Source organism: Xylocopa sonorina, chromosome 4, assembly GCF_050948175.1.
Source record: "Xylocopa sonorina isolate GNS202 chromosome 4, iyXylSono1_principal, whole genome shotgun sequence".
Lineage (NCBI taxonomy): Eukaryota > Metazoa > Arthropoda > Insecta > Hymenoptera > Apidae > Xylocopa > Xylocopa sonorina.
Window position 1 is genome coordinate 6,135,994 of NC_135196.1, and position 18,407 is coordinate 6,154,400.

The following is an 18,407-nucleotide window of genomic DNA, read 5'->3' on the forward strand; positions in this document are numbered from 1 at the left end:
AATAAATTGCATCCAAATGTATACACATACACTAAGTATTTATAGGTACTTAAATATTGTATGTATAACGCTCACAATTTCTTTTTTTAATACTTACAACTTTTTAAAAATTTTCGCTTCTTTTTCCTTACATCTGACGAGTACAGTAAAAACACATATTCGTATTAAAGTAAAGGTTGTTCAAGTATCCGCATGTAGGTACATGGAATAGTTTTAGAAACTTTTATTAAGAAACTTTTTTCTTTTATCTTGGCAATTGTGAATCTAAGATACAACAAAAAAGTGACACATTAAAGTAACTAACCTGAATCCATGTAAGTAAATAGGATTGCCTATTTTCAAATTTGTTATTAACATGTAGGTATTATTAAAGCAATAATTGACACATATTTGTATGCTAACCTGTTTTTATTGGTTAATTTTTTATGTAAAGAAAATGATGTGTGCATCAACATCACTACTACCGAACAGCGCCCTCTTGGACATCCGTTTACACGAATCCCTATCTGCGTCGTGTATGAGGTTGTCCGTTTCTTTTCCGGTTTGTCAAAATGGTAAGATGGTGTGGTACATTCGTTGTGTTTATAAAATCGATAAAGATTTAATTGATCTGTGTTAATCAAAGTGAATAAAATTTCTGATCAGGTTTATAGGAGATTAATGAAAGTTAACAGAAATTATTTCCTTTATAGGGTATCGACATAAACCATAAACACGACAGGAAGGTTCGGCGTACCGAACCTAAATCGCAAGATGTCTACTTACGACTTCTCGTCAAAGTAAGTATTTTCATGTACATTTTCACAGATATTTCTCTCTATTATTGTATCTGATTCTGTACTATCTTTGTCTTCTATTTTTCTCGAAAGAATGTGTTAAATTCTAGGTTATATTGTACTGATAGTGGGTTATGTGTATTACTATTGATGTGGTACTACAGTGTTGTCATAAACACGTGAGATTTGAAACAAGTATAATTATTTTGCGAACCGCACTCTGTGTCAGTACTGTTTTATCCATAGACTGGTTCAATTTAAACGTTCGCTAGATAAAATTCAGTCAATCTTCCTATCCCGTCTTTTTGTTACCCTACAAAAGGCGATTATTCTGATTGACACATTGAAATACAAAAGCCAAATAAATATTTATTTGGTTACTTAAAAATACCTTATATTTTGTTAATTTTATATCTATATTTAGATATAATAATTTGTATAAATTTTTTTATTAGGCTTGTATTCTTATCATTTTTATTTTTTAGTTCAATGTGATCTCTTATGTAGCAGTTATTTCATAGTAATAAATGAATAATGTTGTAGCAATTCATAATCTAATTTTTCACTGCAAGTTAAACAGAATTGATATGAATTTTTATTGCAACTCTATTTTATTAAAGTATGAACTTATTTTTGTTATAGCTTTACCGCTTCTTGGCCAGACGTACAAATTCCAAATTTAATAAGATCATACTCAAGAGACTTTTTATGAGTAAAATACATCGTCCCCCAATATCTCTTGCACGTGTGGTCAGGTTTATGAAGAAGCCTGGTCGAGAGAATGCGATTGCGGTAATTGTTGGTACAGTAACAGATGATGCCCGGATTTTTGAAATTCCTAAACTTACAGTAAGTGACATTGATAAATTTTAAAATTTAGCTCTTATTTTACTTAGTATTACAACTTCTTTATATTAATTTTGGGATTATTTTGATGACCAAATGGTGGATTCCATGCTTAATTTAATTTGTGTTATTGTATTCATAAATTGTTTCATTTCCAGAAAAAGAGTATAATAGAAGTAACTATCAGCACCTAGTGTTATTCATTCTTAATAACTGTTCTTATACTAGTAACTAGAAAGCAGCAAACTTGGTGCATCATTGTTATAATAAATACACGTGTATTTCTTTATTTAGCTTCAATAACTTCCTAGTAATTAGCGAATAATTAGGCTTGTTAAAAGCCAACATGAAGTTCTTTACTTTTATATTATAGGTTTGTGCTTTGCGTATTACTGAGAGAGCTAGAGCTCGTATATTGAAAGCTGGGGGTGAACTGATTACATTTGATCAGTTAGCATTACGTGCTCCTACTGGGAAGCGGACAATTTTAATGCAGGGTCGCCGTAATGCCCGTGAAGCGGTGAAACACTTCGGACCTGCGCCTGGTGTGCCACATTCTCACACAAAACCATTAGTACACTCTAAAGGTCGAAAATTCGAAAGAGCAAGAGGCCGTAGGCGTAGCTGTGGTTATAAAAAATAAATTTTGTTTATTTGCCATCATTTATTGTACTGTAACCTTAAATTGATTTTATAAGATATAGGCATTTTGTCTATACCTACATTCTTTTGTATAGCAAGTTGAGGAAACTGGAAAATAAATGTTGGCTTCATAATAAGATCTCTCTGTTATTAATTCTTTTATACTTAATTAAATGAAGAATTAGGAATAAAACTTTAAAATCTTTTTTCATGCTACAATTAGGATACAACTTTAAATATTGTAATTTGAATTAAATTTTACAGTGTTTCATGTTTGTTTTCATCCAGATTTTCTATTGGTTCTTCGAGTTTTTCTTCGTCATCTGATTGTGTTTCTTCTGAAGAAGTGATATCCGGAAAGTACAGTTTCGATTCTTCCAAAGCCTTTTCTAGACTTTCACTTACGTGATAAGGTCCAATGCCAGCAAATCCTAAGAACGTTTCACATCCTATCTTTTTCACAACACATACAAATGTTTCGTATCTGAAAATTTATGTTATATTATTATTGTCAAATATATTAATATATCGGGACTCGGGGAAAAGCGATTGCATTCTTTCATAAGGTACAGAATATAACATTTTTTCGAAAAGATTTTAAAAAGTATAAAAGTCGTCCACGGGACCCGATATGTTAGCAGTACATTTATAATATTAATGATTTACCCTGTTCTTTCCTTTATATTTGATTCAAACTCTGAAATACTTTTTGCTATAAGTTTTGCTTCTAGGGGCTTATCCGATTCAAAAATGCCAAAATTAACTACTTCATCTTCAAATTCTTGTAAAACCATTTTCAATTCGTTCTTTCTCGTATAGTCGTATTTGAATAATACTATAGGTACCTTCGCCGTTTTATCTTCATACTGCGAAAGGAAAGTATTTAATTTAATAACTATCGTGTATCTTACTAATATTAATATTTAAACCTTACAGGATATGTATTATTAGTGTACGTAGTGAAAATTGTGCGAAAAACTACTGCTTTATTTCGAGGATTTGGTGGGGTCCATACAACTGGAAAAATGTCATTCTCGTTTTCACTTGCCGGATAACTAGGACGATGCCGACCCGCATAACTGTACAAAGTAATAAGTTCGATCAAATACAAATTAATATCAATCATTTTTAGAATTACATTAAGGATTTCATATTACTGCGGAGAGCATGCTGCTGAATATGCGCCATGAGCGAATGACAATTTTATCTAAGTGATGAAAATATTAAAGTCAAGTAAAAAATTTATTTTAAGTACGGAATTTCGAATTCTATAAGGAATTACAATATATCTTATATCTACATACCATTCTTCATTCAGAATTTTTTCTGCACTGGGTAAATCCGTTTCTCCAAATTCACCAAACAAAAGATGTATCAGGTACTTATGAATATCATCTTCAGTTATTGTTTCACATGCTTTTAATCGCATAAACATACATTTACCATCTAGAAGTAATTGCTTAGCATTCGATGGTAGCACGTAATTAGACTAAAAATATTAAATAATAAGTATTAATATACTTTTGAATTAATTTTTAAATAGCAACAAGTAATATATACATATATATTTTTAAATTCATAAAAATTATGTTGCTGGTAATATAACAGTATGTCACCTCATTAAACATCTTTTCAAGAATATCCTCATTAAGACGTTTTCGTATTTCCTGTTCGATAGTATAATTTCCGGGTAATATCTCTTCAATTAACTCGACATATGCTGGACTTGATTTTTTATCTCTTTTATGACCTTCTTCATCCTTAAAAACCCACGGATAAAGTAAAAGACAAGTTTCTTTCATCAATGAGGTGGTCAAGTGTAACATCTCGGCTTCGTAACGTGCTACAGCTTCAGCTTCTGTATTGAGAAAGTTACAACACTTAAAAATATTTAAAACCGAATTTTATTGCAACAAAAATAATTCGCTCGTGACAAACCTTTTCGAGATTTTTTCGCTGCTTCTTTAGCTATTCTAGTTTCTTCTATAATTTGTAATCGTTTTATTTCTTCCGGACTTTTTTCCGAGACATCTATAGAAAATCTGTATATGCGTATGATGTAGAGATAGATTATTTTACAGATGGCATTGTAATTACACGTTTTACGTACTCGTGTTCTTCCCCATTTTGCACACGTTGTAGTTCCGTCGTTAATATTTTTAAAAATTCTGGACATTGAGCACCGAACATAAGGTTGACCATGCGACCATTCTAAATAAAAATATCTCAGCGTAACAAAGTGCATTCCTGGTAATTTACTATTTATTTTAATATTATAAATTGAATACAAATTGTATGCGTGAACTTACGTGTATAAACATCCATGTTGGTTCACTTTTACCTTGAAAGCGTTCCAAGTCCGTAATGTAATCACATTTTGCCTACATGTATTTATACTAATATTTAATAAGAAATGCTTTAGATTAACAATTACTTAACATTTTTAGAAAATTCAAAATTTACTATAGCGTAATTTAATGCATCGCCTCCAATTTCCATTTTAATTTTCTTGAGGATGCTCACCATTCCTGTACAAGGACCGCTCCATTCCGAATATACATCAACCACTAGAAAAGATATTTCAAAGATTTCTCCATAAAGCAGGACAACTTTTTATCTAATCGTAACTTTTAAATGGACAATCGATACGTTCCTATTAAACCTGTTATTGTGAGTAATTTTTCCCATTCCTCGTTATTGGAAATTTCCGTTTGCAGCGCCGCGGGTGTTGTTTTTTTAGCCATTTTTCGCGTAGATTTTAAACCACCCTACAAAGAATTAATCATCGAATAAATATTTCGTGGACCTTCAAAAAGGTACCTAATGGAATGATCAGAAAAATATAAAAGTAAAAATTTTGTGAAAAAACTTGGATGTAATTTGAAAGTAACAGAATTTCAAACTTGTGACAATTTGTAGTAATCGAATTTTCGCGCAAATAAGTTGCAACGGAAATGTAAAGTACCCTCTTCCGGCGCATCATTTTTAAAGGATGTGTATTTGAGATTTTTTGAAATCAAACTATTCTATTTCTTTTAATATCGTTAAAATTAATGCACAATTTGTTTAATCTGCCCTGAACGAGGCACAGAAAGAGACTGTAGTAATCGTACATTTCTCAGCCGGAAGACCAATGCCTCCTGATTTACTGCACGGGGACATCGGTGACATGGAGAGCACGCAAACTTTACCGATTAAGTCTGCTTCGCGCTACACAGATACACGCACAGATAATTACAGTACATTAAAGATCGAGGATTCTACGGTAAGAATTTGCTAGCGACATGAAATATTAATCTTAAGTTCAATTTCGTAATTGTGGCCGCGTGTATTTATACTATACTACTACGTTTTAAAAGATAGCACAATTTATCAAGTTGCATGAATGGTTGTCCGGTAGTCCTACTAAATTATAAGGCTCCTGTAAAAAGATATAAATTTCTACGTATTAAATCGATTATGGGACAGTTGGAAGGCAATTTTGTTCCCCTCTGTTTGACTGATGGATATATGGCGCGACCCGCTTACATTGTATTACTTTTATAGCATTTCATGGTAGAGGAAATTTCTGAGTATTATAAAGTCATTATGATTGAGAAAATAAAGTTGCATTTAGTTATGTAATTATATACTATTTGAAATGTTCGTGTCTATCGATTTTGCTTTTGATTAGCATATATAATTATCATACTATGAAACAAGTAGATACTGTGCATTTAGAATTTAAAACAATGTTTAGTTTTTTTATTTAGTTTCCTGTGAATTCTTAAAGTGTAGCAATATAAATTATTAAAAATTACATTTTGTTTCAAATACTATGATAGTTACACAAAATTTATTCGTGGTACAAATATATATGGATACAAGTTAGAAATATTTGTTTTATATCATATTCAGTTCAATTTAATTTAAGCAATTTTATGTAATTCTAGATGACGCTAATATCAAGCTGATTTTTAGAAATGCAACGTTATTTTTCAAATTAATCTCTCTGCATAATAATGGTGTAACAATGAATGCGATCGATTGATGTAACTATATTTGTCTTTTCTTATATTTCTTCAACGGACAGCTTTTCAGAGTTATACAGAATGTATACAACTTTTCATCTGCATCACTGCATTCTATTTTATTACAAAATACTAAATAAAAATTGTCAGGTATATTAATTTCGTAACATACAAATATTTGTAGCAGCGCAACTTTTGAGGTTGTGTCGAAATAAACGTATACAGTGTTACCAATATAGTAACGAACGAAATTATCTTTGCTTAATAATATTACATGTCTAATTCAATTTATTAGAATAATTATATTTATTCCGTCATTGCATTCAAGTAAATTCTTGTCATGTATTTTTCAGGACAAACAAAGCACACAGTAAGGATCTTATCGGTTTCTACGTAGTCTAGGGTCATTTTGTTTTATTTTTAATAAATTTCTTGCTGAAACAAATGGTTGATTACGACACCATCGTCCATTAACGAACATTGCAAACAAACGTATCATTAACAATTCAGATAAAATTGAATTTGAACGTTGATTATGCCATCTAGGTGTATTTTAGACGACACAAGTGTCAGGGTTCGTGGTTCGCTTTTCTCTTGTCCTCCCCACCTATCCGACCGTTTCCTTATCTGAATCAGCTGATTATTGTTTTCGTATTTCCAACGAAACAGACCGTTGCCGTAGTTATGATACGTGATAGTTTTTAACGGGCGACCTTTGGTGAACATCCTGGCTATCGCGACGGGACAAAGGACGGACTTGGACGATCTATCGTAGCCTGGAACATTACCGACGCGTTTGAATATTTCGAATAAAAAGATTGACGTTTCGCGGGCGGGGTGACATCACTATCGTTTTCTGGTTGTGTTGTGTCAGTCACTCTCAGAATGACGCAGTAGAAGGTCGTCTCAGAGATGGCGAGCTTCCCAGTATGAAAATACAATTTTATGGCGAGGTAAATCGAAGACTTTGTTTTCTGTTAATTCGAAGGTAAAACGCCGCGTAGATATCTTATCGTAATAGAAGGTGCAACGACTATTGGAGAAAAGCGAAAGCATTGTTGTGACAAAACTGCCTTCTACCCCTTTGTTCGACGAAATGTCAGGGTCGTTATTTTAATGTCAAAGTATTAATTTACTTTCTTTCAATTTAATATGTTTACATCGTTTATTCTGGCGGTAATCGTCTAGATCTGTACATCGTCGTCGTTTTGACATTTACGTTTCCCTTTTATTAATCGTCCCTGAGCGTAAACGAGGAACAGCTGTAGAGGATTGTGTAATATTCTTTAATAGGCAAAATAGATTCTCCCACTACATCTCTGTTGCTCATTTATGTCTTATCAGGTGAACAGAGAAACATTTCGTAAATTTCCTCGTACGAATAATACTCGCGCATTTTTCATGAATCATTCACTCTGTTTTACACAATTTTTTCCTTATAATGTTATATTGTTATTAATAGAAATATGTATATATAAGATGAATATATATTCGATACTTATACAAATAAATATTCGAGATAGAAGGTATATCAATTTTTTCGTGTTATATGTCCTTTGTTTTAATATAAATATTTATGCGTGCTTTATATTTGTACAATAACTCTTTAATATGTTTTAATTCTTGTGTATATGTAATATATGTATCATTTTATCAACTACTTTGCGGGTGTTAAGTAACAATTGCAAGGTCTCATGAATTCAAATTTTGTTTATACAAAAATCCACATGCCTATTAAATTCATTTACTAGAAAGTTAATAGAACATACATATTTTTTAAAATAAAGATTATTCTTTATAATAATTTTCATTTTCTCGTAATAGAATTAAATAGTATGATATACTATTTTCATTAAATTATTATTCATTTGTTTAAAGTTATTTGATGTTGTATTTTCCAAGCAATAACTGTGATAAATAATTATACATTCCAATATTCCCTTTGTATGTCTCTAAAAGTATATTATTCTTTTTTGAGTAATCTAGTTATTGAAAATGTAAATATACAACCACAGTTTGTTACAAGTGACAAACAAACAAGATTATCATGTTAATTGATTAGCACTATTTTACATACATTTATTTATAGGTAAAAATATTCAGTTCGGGAAGAAAAAATGTCTGCAGACTCTCCAAGGCGTGGTGTGCATAAAGGAGTTCAAGTTGTATCACCTCAGCCAATAGTTGATCGATCAATTATAGACAGTGTTGCAGGAATAATTAATGATATTGTTCCACAAGTTAGTATATTGTTAAGAATTTTCTATATTATCAGAGTATGAGTTATTACATATGTTATTAAAATACAGGCTTATGCTGGCACACCAAATTCTGAGAACAAAGAGTCTATATCATGGGCACGGTTTGAGTATGCAGACATTAATGATCCTGCCCTATATCCAGACTACAATGAAGGCTCTAATACGCCACCTTTATTATTGGTGCTTGGTTATACAACTGGAGTTCAGGTTTGATTTTTTAATTTGTTTTTCTTTTTTAAAATAGTTGCATTACTTTTGCATTGGCAGTTTTTCACGTATTAAGGTAATTTTGTCATTCTTTAATGATATATAATATAAACATTGCTAAAGTGACTCAAAAGTATAAAAATTAAACATGTATTAAATACTTGTATTAGATACCAAGTGCAAATGGTTCTTATAAATTTATCAAGTCTTTAATTATAGAACACATATGAGCACATAGTAGCCTTAAAATTGTATTTCTGTTTGTGAATGACTTGAATCTTATTTTATCTAGGAGGCATAATATGTAAACACGCACATTCATTATCAAAATGACAAGGTACATGTAGTTTGCAGAGATAATAATATGATATTTGAAATTCGATCATATAAAAGTTCATATATATACTTAAGTTGAACATCTAAGCTTTAAAAATTTTTATTTACAAAACTCGAGCAATAATTATGTAGAATGCAATATTTTACACTATAATATTATACTAAAAGTGATGAAAGCATAGAGTACAACATTTTTGCTTAACATAGGTATGGCTAATAGCAGCAACAGGAGAGGCAACTGAGGTGTTATCATGGCGACAAGGAGTTGTTCGTACTCTGAGAATTTTACCAAATCCAAAGACTGATGACGAACATGTCGATTTGTTTGAATTGAAACGGCCAATGGTAGCAATATGTGATTCAGCTGGACCTGGACCACAATTTTGCAACATAAGTTTCATTTCGCTGAAAACTGGGGAACAAACTAAAAGCATAAAATTTAAAAATCCTGTTTGCGACATTCTGGCAAATAAACGCTCCATAGTAGTAACATTTGTAGAGAAGATCGCGGTGTTTGACGCCCGTACATTGGAAGATGTATTAACAGTTACTACCTGCTATGCTAACTCTGGTCCAAATCCAAATCCAGTTGCTTTAGGTACAAGGTGGCTCGCTTACAGGTAGATCTTAACAATATATTAAGATATTAACATGTTGTTTGTCTGTCAAGAATCTCCTATGTTAAAATAAGTATGTATAAATATTGTAACAAAAAATGTTATTTTCAGTGAAAAGAAGTTACTACCAGCGAAAAGAAGCAGTGGTGGTTGCGAGGGTGAGGGAGTTCAAAGTTACACAGCAACTGTGCTGTATGCAGCAAAGTCTCTAGGAAAAGGTTTACGTGGTTTGGGAGAAACCGTTGCATCAAGTTTAACTGGCAATTCAGTAACGCCAGTGGTTATAAATAATATGGGCAGCGATATGACCCAGCCGGGAGTGATTACGATACTAGACCTCCAAGCTGCGAAAGAGGAGAAAGAATTGGACGATGCGAATATAGAGACTGTAATTGCTCATTTTACTGCCCATAGCGATGCGATCGTTGCCATGACTTTTGATTTAAGCGGTGCGTTACTAATGACCGCCGACAAAAGGGGGCATGATTTCCACGTGTTTAGAATTCAGCCGCATCCAGGTGGACCCACTTTAGCAGCAGTACATCATTTGTATATTTTACATCGTGGAGATACTACTGCGAAAGTACAAGTATGTATTATTTCTAGTTATCTTTTAATTTTCTTAATTTTAAGGGAGGGAGAAGCGATGGTTCGTCCAATGTACAAGTTAAAAAGATTGTAGTCCTCGTGTAGAGAATATGTCAAGTACAGTTTCATTATTGAAGTGTTTAATGCGATTGTTGAGCTCCTCGCTTTCTATTGCATCATACTTTTTTGCCATTAATTTAGGCAATAATTAAGTTTCATATTAGGCAGTTTTGAATTTCGTTATTTATAGTTCGTTTGTTACGTTACAAGGTTTCTAAACAATTCTCATTTGCTAAAAGATAAATTTAATTATTACAGTATTTTATATTACATGATTTTCGAAAATTATTTTTTAGAATAAACATGTAACAATGATAGGGTTCCAAGAAACCGTTGTTTAGCAATCCGCGCGATAAGTCAGAGCTCATTATCAGGATTAACATTTACAGTTTGATTTATTTGTATAGCTTAAGTATTTTAATTTTTTTTATTATAGGATATGGTATTTTCGAGTGATACGCGTTGGGCGGCAATTTCAACTGTACGGGGTACTACTCATGTTTTTCCGGTTGCACCGTATGGTGGCCCGGTAGGGGTACGAACTCATTCCACACCTCATGTTGTAAATAGACTTTCAAGATTTCATAGAAGTGCAGGTTTGATGGATGACGGCACAAGATCTCATTCTCCCGTATCTCATACAGAGTTGCCTTTGTCAGTGTATCCGTATTCTAATCCAAGACTTCCTCCGTATCCACATCCAACTGTACTGCAACCTCTGGCGCAGATACGACAACCATCTTCGTTAAACCACGTAAACAGTCAAGCTCAACAGAGGTAATTGCCGCTTATCTCATTGAAAGCGATCGCTATCGAACTTCATAAACTTATTCATTACTTGCATTACGCAGCAGACCGCAACAAAGACAACGATTGCACTCGGATGATAGTGGAACGTTACCATTAAAAATATGTGCTTGTTTCGCACCTCCGAGGGCTTGGATGTATGCACAAAGAGAATCTACAGCGAAAGTTATGAAGAGGGCAGTCGATTCTTTGTTCATTATGGCATGCCACGGAAATATGATTCAGTATGATTTAGAACCCAAACCAGCTGCAGGTAAATTAAATAGTACGAAACCAGTTATTACAAGAATTACCATTTTGGTTCAATTATCTTGAATAGTACTTGAAGTATAAGAGAAAAATAATATTATAATCTAGTAAAATCGTCCGCAAAATTTCAATGAACAGATGATACTATTTCCAATAAAGCTGAATGTTAGTGTTTATTAAGTCTTATTACTCGATTATGCGTTTCAGGTGTACCAAAAGAAAAAGTGTGCGATGACACAATGATCGAATTAGAGGTTGAAGCCAAAGGTCAATGGCCACTTTTAAGATCTCCGAATTCCTTGGAGATTGTGCCACCGTTGCCAACATCTAGCCCCTTAATGTGCGTCAATACTGTACCGAAAGATATCCAAGACGGTGATTTAGGGGAGGATCGTTGGTTAAGTCAAGTAGAAATTGTAACACATGCAGGTCCACATAGACGGTTGTGGATGGGACCCCAGTTCGTTTTCAAAACTTATAACGCATCCAGCGGGTTAGTCTTGTTTTCATACATACGCGTATCGTATAAAATTCGCTTTAATGTAATTTATTTATCTATTGATACAGGGCACCTGTTAATCTCGTCGAAGCTGAAGCCGTTGAAATTGGAGTAACCGGTGGGTCTCGTCCAGCGAGATCAAATCCAGTCAATATGCCGCATGCTGCGTCCAGATCGTTGGTACCTGTTGTTATCGATGGATCAGGAAGTAAGTTCACAAAAAATGTTTGTCATATTGAAGCGTTACATTGCTAAATATGCATTAAAACTGTAAATAAAATAAATAAAAAGACTATTACCGTGGTTACGAAAGCGGTAAAGTAAATAGTATATCCATATTTTAGGGTTCACTACAAATTTTTCAGTGAACATATTGTTTCGTTATAATACGTAATACTGTCATAATACTTTTTTAAGTATTACCACTTATTATTTATTTATTAGGATGTTAAATATATATATATATATATTCCACATAAAATAGCGTTGATGTATCATTATAGTTACCCCGCAAAATATGTAGGTATAATGAGTAAACTTAGAGATTGTAATGGTATTGGAATCCCGTAAGTTAAAGAAAAGTTCGTTTCTTTCTTGGAAGTACTATTTCTGTTTGTTGCACGTAATAAATAGTACATCATCAGTTAAAAAGAAATATACATGTATATTATTACAAACGTTTAATCTCTTTCTCTGGTCTGAAAAATTCACATTTCACGGAAACAACGAACAGTTTTGATTACAAAAAAGAACAGCGATGTTGCATTACTAGCATCATATTTCTTACATTGTTTAGGCAGTTACGAGCAGTCACCGAGATTCATGGAAGCGTACGGTGATCCTTTAGATAGCGAAAATGTAGGAGTTGGTGGCGGTGAAAACCAATTGAGAGAGGATCTGGCCGAAGCTATGCTGGAGACGTCTATCGCGCCTCATCGTGCACCAGGTAAGTAACTATTACATGAAACGTGTGATGCTTTGCTTTGATGTAGACGAGTACAAATCCTGACATATAATCCCATTTGTTGATATGTCGTACAATTTGTATACATCATAGTAATTAGTAAGGATAATGAAACCATTTATGTGTGATTCGTATTATCGATATGTATACTCTTGTGTGCCTGAAACGCGCGATTTTTTAAATACGTTCCACAGTTTACGATTCTTACAATCGTGGAAATCTTCCTGCTGAATGCAGTCAAGTTAATTACAACGTGGTCAAATTAATTTTATTTCTTTCAGTGACCATTGCAACTACACTTGCATTGAGGCAATTATAGCGTTTTACTTTATTCTGGATAATTCGCAGTAATTCGAATTCCGGGACATTTCGCAATCTTTGCTAAGCATGTATCTAGAGTACGGATACGATGCTCGTGCTTTCTGCATTTGGTGACGGACGATTGCTAGATTGTAAGTTTGTGTGGATACAGAACTGGCCAGAGGCAGGTATCTCCGTTTTTTACCCCCGTCCCTTTAATGATATATTACATCTAATCACTAACAGCGATAAAGTTTCTCAACGTATATACCCTTTAAGTCGTGGTAAAACGGTTGAAAGGCTGCCGTGCAGTCTACTAATCCTGTAAGAATATTCTCCTTTCGTTCGAAATTCCAACGGACATAAAAAAAAGAAGAGATCATTCAGTTCGAAACAGACAGTCGACCTCCGTTCTTTTTACAACGTACCATTCGATATATATCTCGACACGTATATATTGCGGCGAGAAGTTTGTGTTTTTGTGGTGTGCAGTGTGAAAATTCAGAATCAAGTATACCAGCTTCACATTAGAAGTCGTTTTTTTTTTTAATCTTTATCTCGTTCTTTTTCACGTGCCTCGTTCTCGTAATTCTGTATTCCCTCATAATGCAACGTTTGAATTAGTTCTATCGAGGAAACGTCGCTTGAAATCTCTTCCTCCATTGCCGAGCCATTTCGATTACGACAAGTTACATCTCGTTACATCAATCAGGCGATATATCTCATTAAATAGAAAAAAAAAAGAAAGACCGTAAAGACAATGAATAAACCAAGGGAGATATTGTGGCTCGATATTGATACCTGCCAACGGCTTTTTCTGTTACTAGGGAGGCGATCGGTATTTGAGAGGGTGGGTCAACCGGTAACTAAAGTCGTCAACCCTCTGGGCACCGTGATTACCGTGTCGGCCGATGAGGAGGACATTTACTCCAGTCAGGAGTTTGACTCCGCGGAGGAGAGCCACGTGCCTGAACCACCTAGGAGCGTGTGCGCAGAAGAGGGTCCGGCGTCTCTCGGCGATCTCGAGCCGGAGAGTCAAACTCTACGCGATCTCACGGAGATCTGCGCGGAGATGCGTTCAGCTAGCGAGCCTGCGATCGACAGCGTGCCGGACGAGAACATCTGCGAGGTGAAGGAGAGGAAAGCGCTCTGCGTCGAGATCGCGCCGATTACCAATCCTGGGAACTCTACGATCGACTTTGAGAAAGAGGAAGCGTTCCGTGATGTGCCGAGCAGCTTGAGCCTCTGCGTGGAGCAGGGCGAAATACCCAGTAGCCCGATGACCCAGGCTAAGGAAGCTGCCTGGTGCAAGAAATCCGATAGAAGGGATGATAAAGGAGCCCACGAGAGAAGCATGTCTGAGGCGCAGTACGTCGTCAACTGCAGCGAGGACAGTGTTGTCTTAGTGGAGAATAAAGTGACTTACGGGAGAAGGAGTTCATCGGCGCACGTTAAAACGGAGAGCAAAAGATCGTGCGAGGCTGAGAAAGTCGCGAAGAAATCGAGCAGAAACGGATCTGGCGCGAGCAGTTGTAAAAGAGTCGAGACCAAAACGTCTGCTAAAAGGTACGTTTTGAGGGAACAGGATGATAGTATCGTCATTGAGGATACCACTTGCGACGATTCTGAGAACAATTGCGGCAAACGAATGGGATGCGAGAGAAGCGCGGTGGAAGATATGAAAGGCAAACATCTTGAGAGTAAGAAGGGTGAGTGTTCGAAGGAAACTGCAAAATCTAAAAGCAAATCAAAGTCTTCCACGGTTCAGGATTGCAAAGATGCAAAATTCGAGTTTATTATGGAGAGTAAAAGTTCAGGAAAGCGTGTGGAACCTACTATAGAATTGGGCTCTATAACCGAAGAAACTGACAAGCAGGAGGATTTCAAGTCAACGGTCAATGTAGATGTGTTGGCCAAGGAAACAGATAAATACAAATCACCGCCGTCAGACTCGACCGACGATTTCAGTTCTAGCGAGTATCATATTGTAGATACTCCCTGTTGCAACAAGGATGGCACTTCTGTCCCGTCAGACGAGGACATTGAGCATATTCAGAGTTCTGAGATCAGTCAATTGCAGCAGGATGAGTGTGTCGATAGCGACAAATGCGCAGATGTTATAAGTTGCGCTGGTTCCTCGCCTATCATGCAACGGAAGAATAGTAAGAACACGATATCCGATGACGATCTAGAGTATATACACAGTTCCGAATTGGTGGAAACACCTGATAAGATCAGTAAAGAAGATACGAAGCTTGAAGCAAACAAGGGTAGCGACAGCGAATCAACCATGGCCATAAGTAAACGCACGTTCTCCGACGATGACATAGAGCACGTACAACATTCGGACGTCTGCGCTACGCCACCTGAAGTATCTAAAGATGTCCGTGAAAGGAGTTCAAGGAAATTCCAGGAAACGTCGACGGAACAATCATTGAAATCGAAGAGCACGAAGAAAACGAAGGATATCGTGGTAATCGAGAGCGATACGTCAGATGCTGACGTTACTGTAATCTTCAAACCTGTCGAAGGTTGGAAAAACAAAGGTACAGATAAGAAAGATGATTCAGATGAAGGTGCTAACACGAGAGACACGCCAGTTAGTGAAAGCCCTAGTCCACTAAGAAAAGCTAAAATCCGTTCTGCTAAGACTTCTCCTTCGAACGTTCCATCTAAACGTTCGCAAGCAGGGATCGAGATAATCGATATCGACGCGATGCAGAAAGCTGAGATGGAAATATCGAGTGATACCACGTCTGCCTCGGAATGTAAAATCCTCTCTGGACCGGAAGTGTGCGCGACTCGCGCGAAAAAGTCACGGAGGAACAAGAAATCCAGCGTTGAAACAAATATTCAGAGCTCTGAGACGTCAGCCGATAAGCCCACCGAAGAAGTAGCGAAGGAATCGAGTTCGCAGGAGTCAACGACCGAATATGCTTGGAGTTCTGTCGTAAAGAAGAAAAGCGGTTCTCCTCTGACGGAAACGCGAAAGGACGACGTAGGTAAAACCGAAGACAAGGTGGAGGAATCGTCCGATTCCATTGAGGTTTCATCCTGCACACCCATCTTGGAAAAAATAGAATCATTGAAGAAGAAGATATACGAGTCTTCGTTAAGAAAAAGTTTGGATAGAAGTTCCAGTTCCCTGGTAATAGACAAACTTCGCGAGGCTGTTCTAGAGGTGGACCCTCACGAATCCTCTTCTCCGTCTTTTGTTCAGACGTCGGAAATTTCTTGGAGCTCCATCGTGAAGAAGAAGAGTGCTTCTTCCGTGGATCAGGAAGCTAAGAAAGAACCTGAAGCGGAACCGATCGTGGAAGAAACAAATATCGAAGGAAAAAGAACTCGTCGAAGACACGTTGAATCCTCAGCTCGATCCTCGACAGTGACCAGCCAATTGAAAGAAGCTGTTGCCGAAACGGACACGGAAGAAGAATCTACCGTTCAGACAGAAAAGGGCTCCTGGAGTTCCATCGTGAAAAAGAAGAATGCTTCTTCCGCGGATCAGGAAGTCAAGAATGAACCTGAGGCGGAACCAGTCGTGGAGGAAGCAAGTACCGAAGAAAGAAGAACTCGCCGAAGACACGTTGAATCCTCGTCCCGATCTTCGACAGTGACTAGCCAACTGAAAGAAGCTGTTGCGGAAACAGATACTGAGGAAGAATCTACCGTTCAGACAGGAAAGGGGTCCTGGAGTTCCATCGTGAAGAAAAAGCTTGCCTCTTCAGCTGAATCTACCACGCGAAAGGAACCCACGAAACAGAAACACCGCAAGAAGCTGGATCTTTTGACAACTCCGTTAGAGACCGCTTCTGACGAGGAGGCAGGATTGTCAGTGAGTAAAAGCATCAAGATTTCGCTGGCAAAGTCCACGGACAGTTACGTTCTTCTGAAACTGTCGAACTCGCCCACTGAGCAGTCTCCAAGCCAAAAGAAGAAATCATCGAAGCTCGAAGCTGTGAGCGAGAAGAGCTCGAACGAGTCGAAAAATAGCAACGCTGACTCGTTAATGGTAGATTCGACCTTTTCAAAGGAGAATTCTTCGGAGCCAGAGCGAGACGTGGAGCCAGAGAAGAGGAGCGACTCGGAGCAGGAAATCGTGCCTGAACGTTCAAGCTCCTCTGACGAGTTGAACGCGTACGTAACGTTCGCGAATGCTGTTCGCGACACGCCGGAAAGAGGCACCGGCAACGGCTCGAATTCCTCGGGCAACGCCGCGTCCAAGAAAGGCAGCAGGTCGAAGAAAAAAATACGCAGATGAGTAGAGGATTGCATGGATGTACCTAGGGCCAGCCTTGCCCTTTATATACTCCTGATGCAAGTAACTGGTGCCGATTAGCAGGAGCCATTCAACGAGAACGGACCATCCGTTCTCAATTCTCACCGTGTAATTAGATTTACTCTGGCAACCGAAATGAAAAGCATCATAGGAGATATATAATATGTGTATTATACAATCACTTCGCTAGGGGAGCAAATCTTCACGGGTTTCCTCTTTCGATCGTACGAGTGTCTGAAAATTTCACTACAGATTTGGTATTTTTGCGAATATTTTCTAAAAGAAAAATAGAGGAATTATCAATTGCGAACGTTGAGATAGCATCCTGATTTATGGAGTCAGAGACGTGCCAGCACAAAAGAATATTCTAAAGACACTCGATATTTCTTAAGGGCAACCCAGAAGGGCAAGGCTGCACCGTAGGACATACGTCCGTTTGCGTTCGAGTAGAATGCGTAACAAGGAATAAACACAAAAGAGGGATCGACAAGAAACAAAAAGGAAACGACACACGTATACACACTATAAATTCACGTAGGACTTTTTCGAAACGGGAAACTTCTGTATAGGGAAGTAGATAATTTAACAGAAAGCCAAAAAAGGAAAAAAAAAATGAAACACCGTCTGTGGTTCGAACAGTTTCATAGAGATTTCTGTTTCGACTGCCTTATGCGTCGTCGAGTTAAATGAATCCGCTGTGCGTTGTTCGCGTGGTGCATACGAGAAGTGTTCTAGCTTTTGTTACGATCGATTCGCGATCATCCATCGACTATCTGGCTATATCAGTGTAACCGTTCGTCGTCGTCTTACTGCCTTTCATTTTGATTTGTACGTCGTCGAGACATGCTTTCCATGAAAGCTATCCGTGATATGATTTTACGGCCCCAGAGGAAGTTAATTCGAGAAATTCCGTGGCAGTCATTGCTTTTGAATCATTCAGTTGGCGTAGTAAATTAGATTCATCGA

General features: G+C 36.5%; 4 protein-coding genes and 2 long non-coding RNA genes across 7 annotated transcripts in view; 4 read left to right on the top strand and 2 right to left on the bottom strand.

Annotated features, from left to right (window-relative positions):
- Positions 1 to 10,763, top strand: part of LOC143423210 (uncharacterized) — a 42,302-nt gene extending 31,539 nt beyond the window's left edge. The window contains exon 5 of the transcript XR_013101799.1: positions 10,751 to 10,763. The gene's annotated coding sequence lies outside the window, so the exon portion shown is untranslated. The remainder of the gene's footprint in view (positions 1 to 10,750) is intronic.
- On the top strand, positions 195 to 619 carry LOC143423220 (uncharacterized). Its single transcript, XR_013101805.1, has 2 exons — positions 195 to 314; positions 434 to 619. It is a non-coding gene; the product is annotated as an uncharacterized LOC143423220 (long non-coding RNA).
- On the top strand, positions 631 to 2,403 carry Rpl18 (ribosomal protein L18). Its single transcript, XM_076894375.1, has 3 exons — positions 631 to 779; positions 1,419 to 1,625; positions 1,996 to 2,403. Exons 2-3 carry the CDS (start codon positions 1,485 to 1,487, stop codon positions 2,263 to 2,265), a joined length of 411 nt encoding a protein of 136 aa, XP_076750490.1. The 5' UTR covers positions 631 to 779; positions 1,419 to 1,484; the 3' UTR covers positions 2,266 to 2,403.
- On the bottom strand, positions 2,374 to 4,931 carry LOC143423204 (uncharacterized). Its single transcript, XM_076894354.1, has 9 exons — positions 4,728 to 4,931; positions 4,574 to 4,645; positions 4,375 to 4,475; positions 4,203 to 4,306; positions 3,881 to 4,122; positions 3,569 to 3,753; positions 3,199 to 3,343; positions 2,931 to 3,130; positions 2,374 to 2,748 (listed from the first exon to the last, which is right to left on the bottom strand). The coding sequence occupies exons 1-9, from the start codon at positions 4,788 to 4,790 to the stop codon at positions 2,523 to 2,525; spliced, it is 1,338 nt and encodes a 445-aa protein (XP_076750469.1). The 5' UTR covers positions 4,791 to 4,931; the 3' UTR covers positions 2,374 to 2,522.
- Positions 5,379 to 7,000, bottom strand: LOC143423218 (uncharacterized). Its single transcript, XR_013101803.1, has 2 exons — positions 6,447 to 7,000; positions 5,379 to 5,685 (listed from the first exon to the last, which is right to left on the bottom strand). It is a non-coding gene; the product is annotated as an uncharacterized LOC143423218 (long non-coding RNA).
- Positions 7,092 to 18,187, top strand: LOC143423192 (uncharacterized). Of its 2 annotated transcripts, none has more exons than XM_076894326.1 (11): positions 7,092 to 7,227; positions 8,364 to 8,514; positions 8,584 to 8,742; positions 9,286 to 9,698; positions 9,807 to 10,284; positions 10,780 to 11,120; positions 11,195 to 11,403; positions 11,607 to 11,892; positions 11,967 to 12,106; positions 12,695 to 12,844; positions 13,990 to 18,187. In XM_076894326.1, exons 2-11 carry the CDS (start codon positions 8,392 to 8,394, stop codon positions 17,421 to 17,423), a joined length of 5,733 nt encoding a protein of 1,910 aa, XP_076750441.1. In that variant the 5' UTR covers positions 7,092 to 7,227; positions 8,364 to 8,391; the 3' UTR covers positions 17,424 to 18,187. The 2 variants fall into 2 exon arrangements, with proteins under 2 accessions (XP_076750441.1, XP_076750442.1); XM_076894327.1 differs by having other exon boundaries at positions 11,198 to 11,403.
- Positions 18,188 to 18,407: the final 220 nt, after the last annotated feature.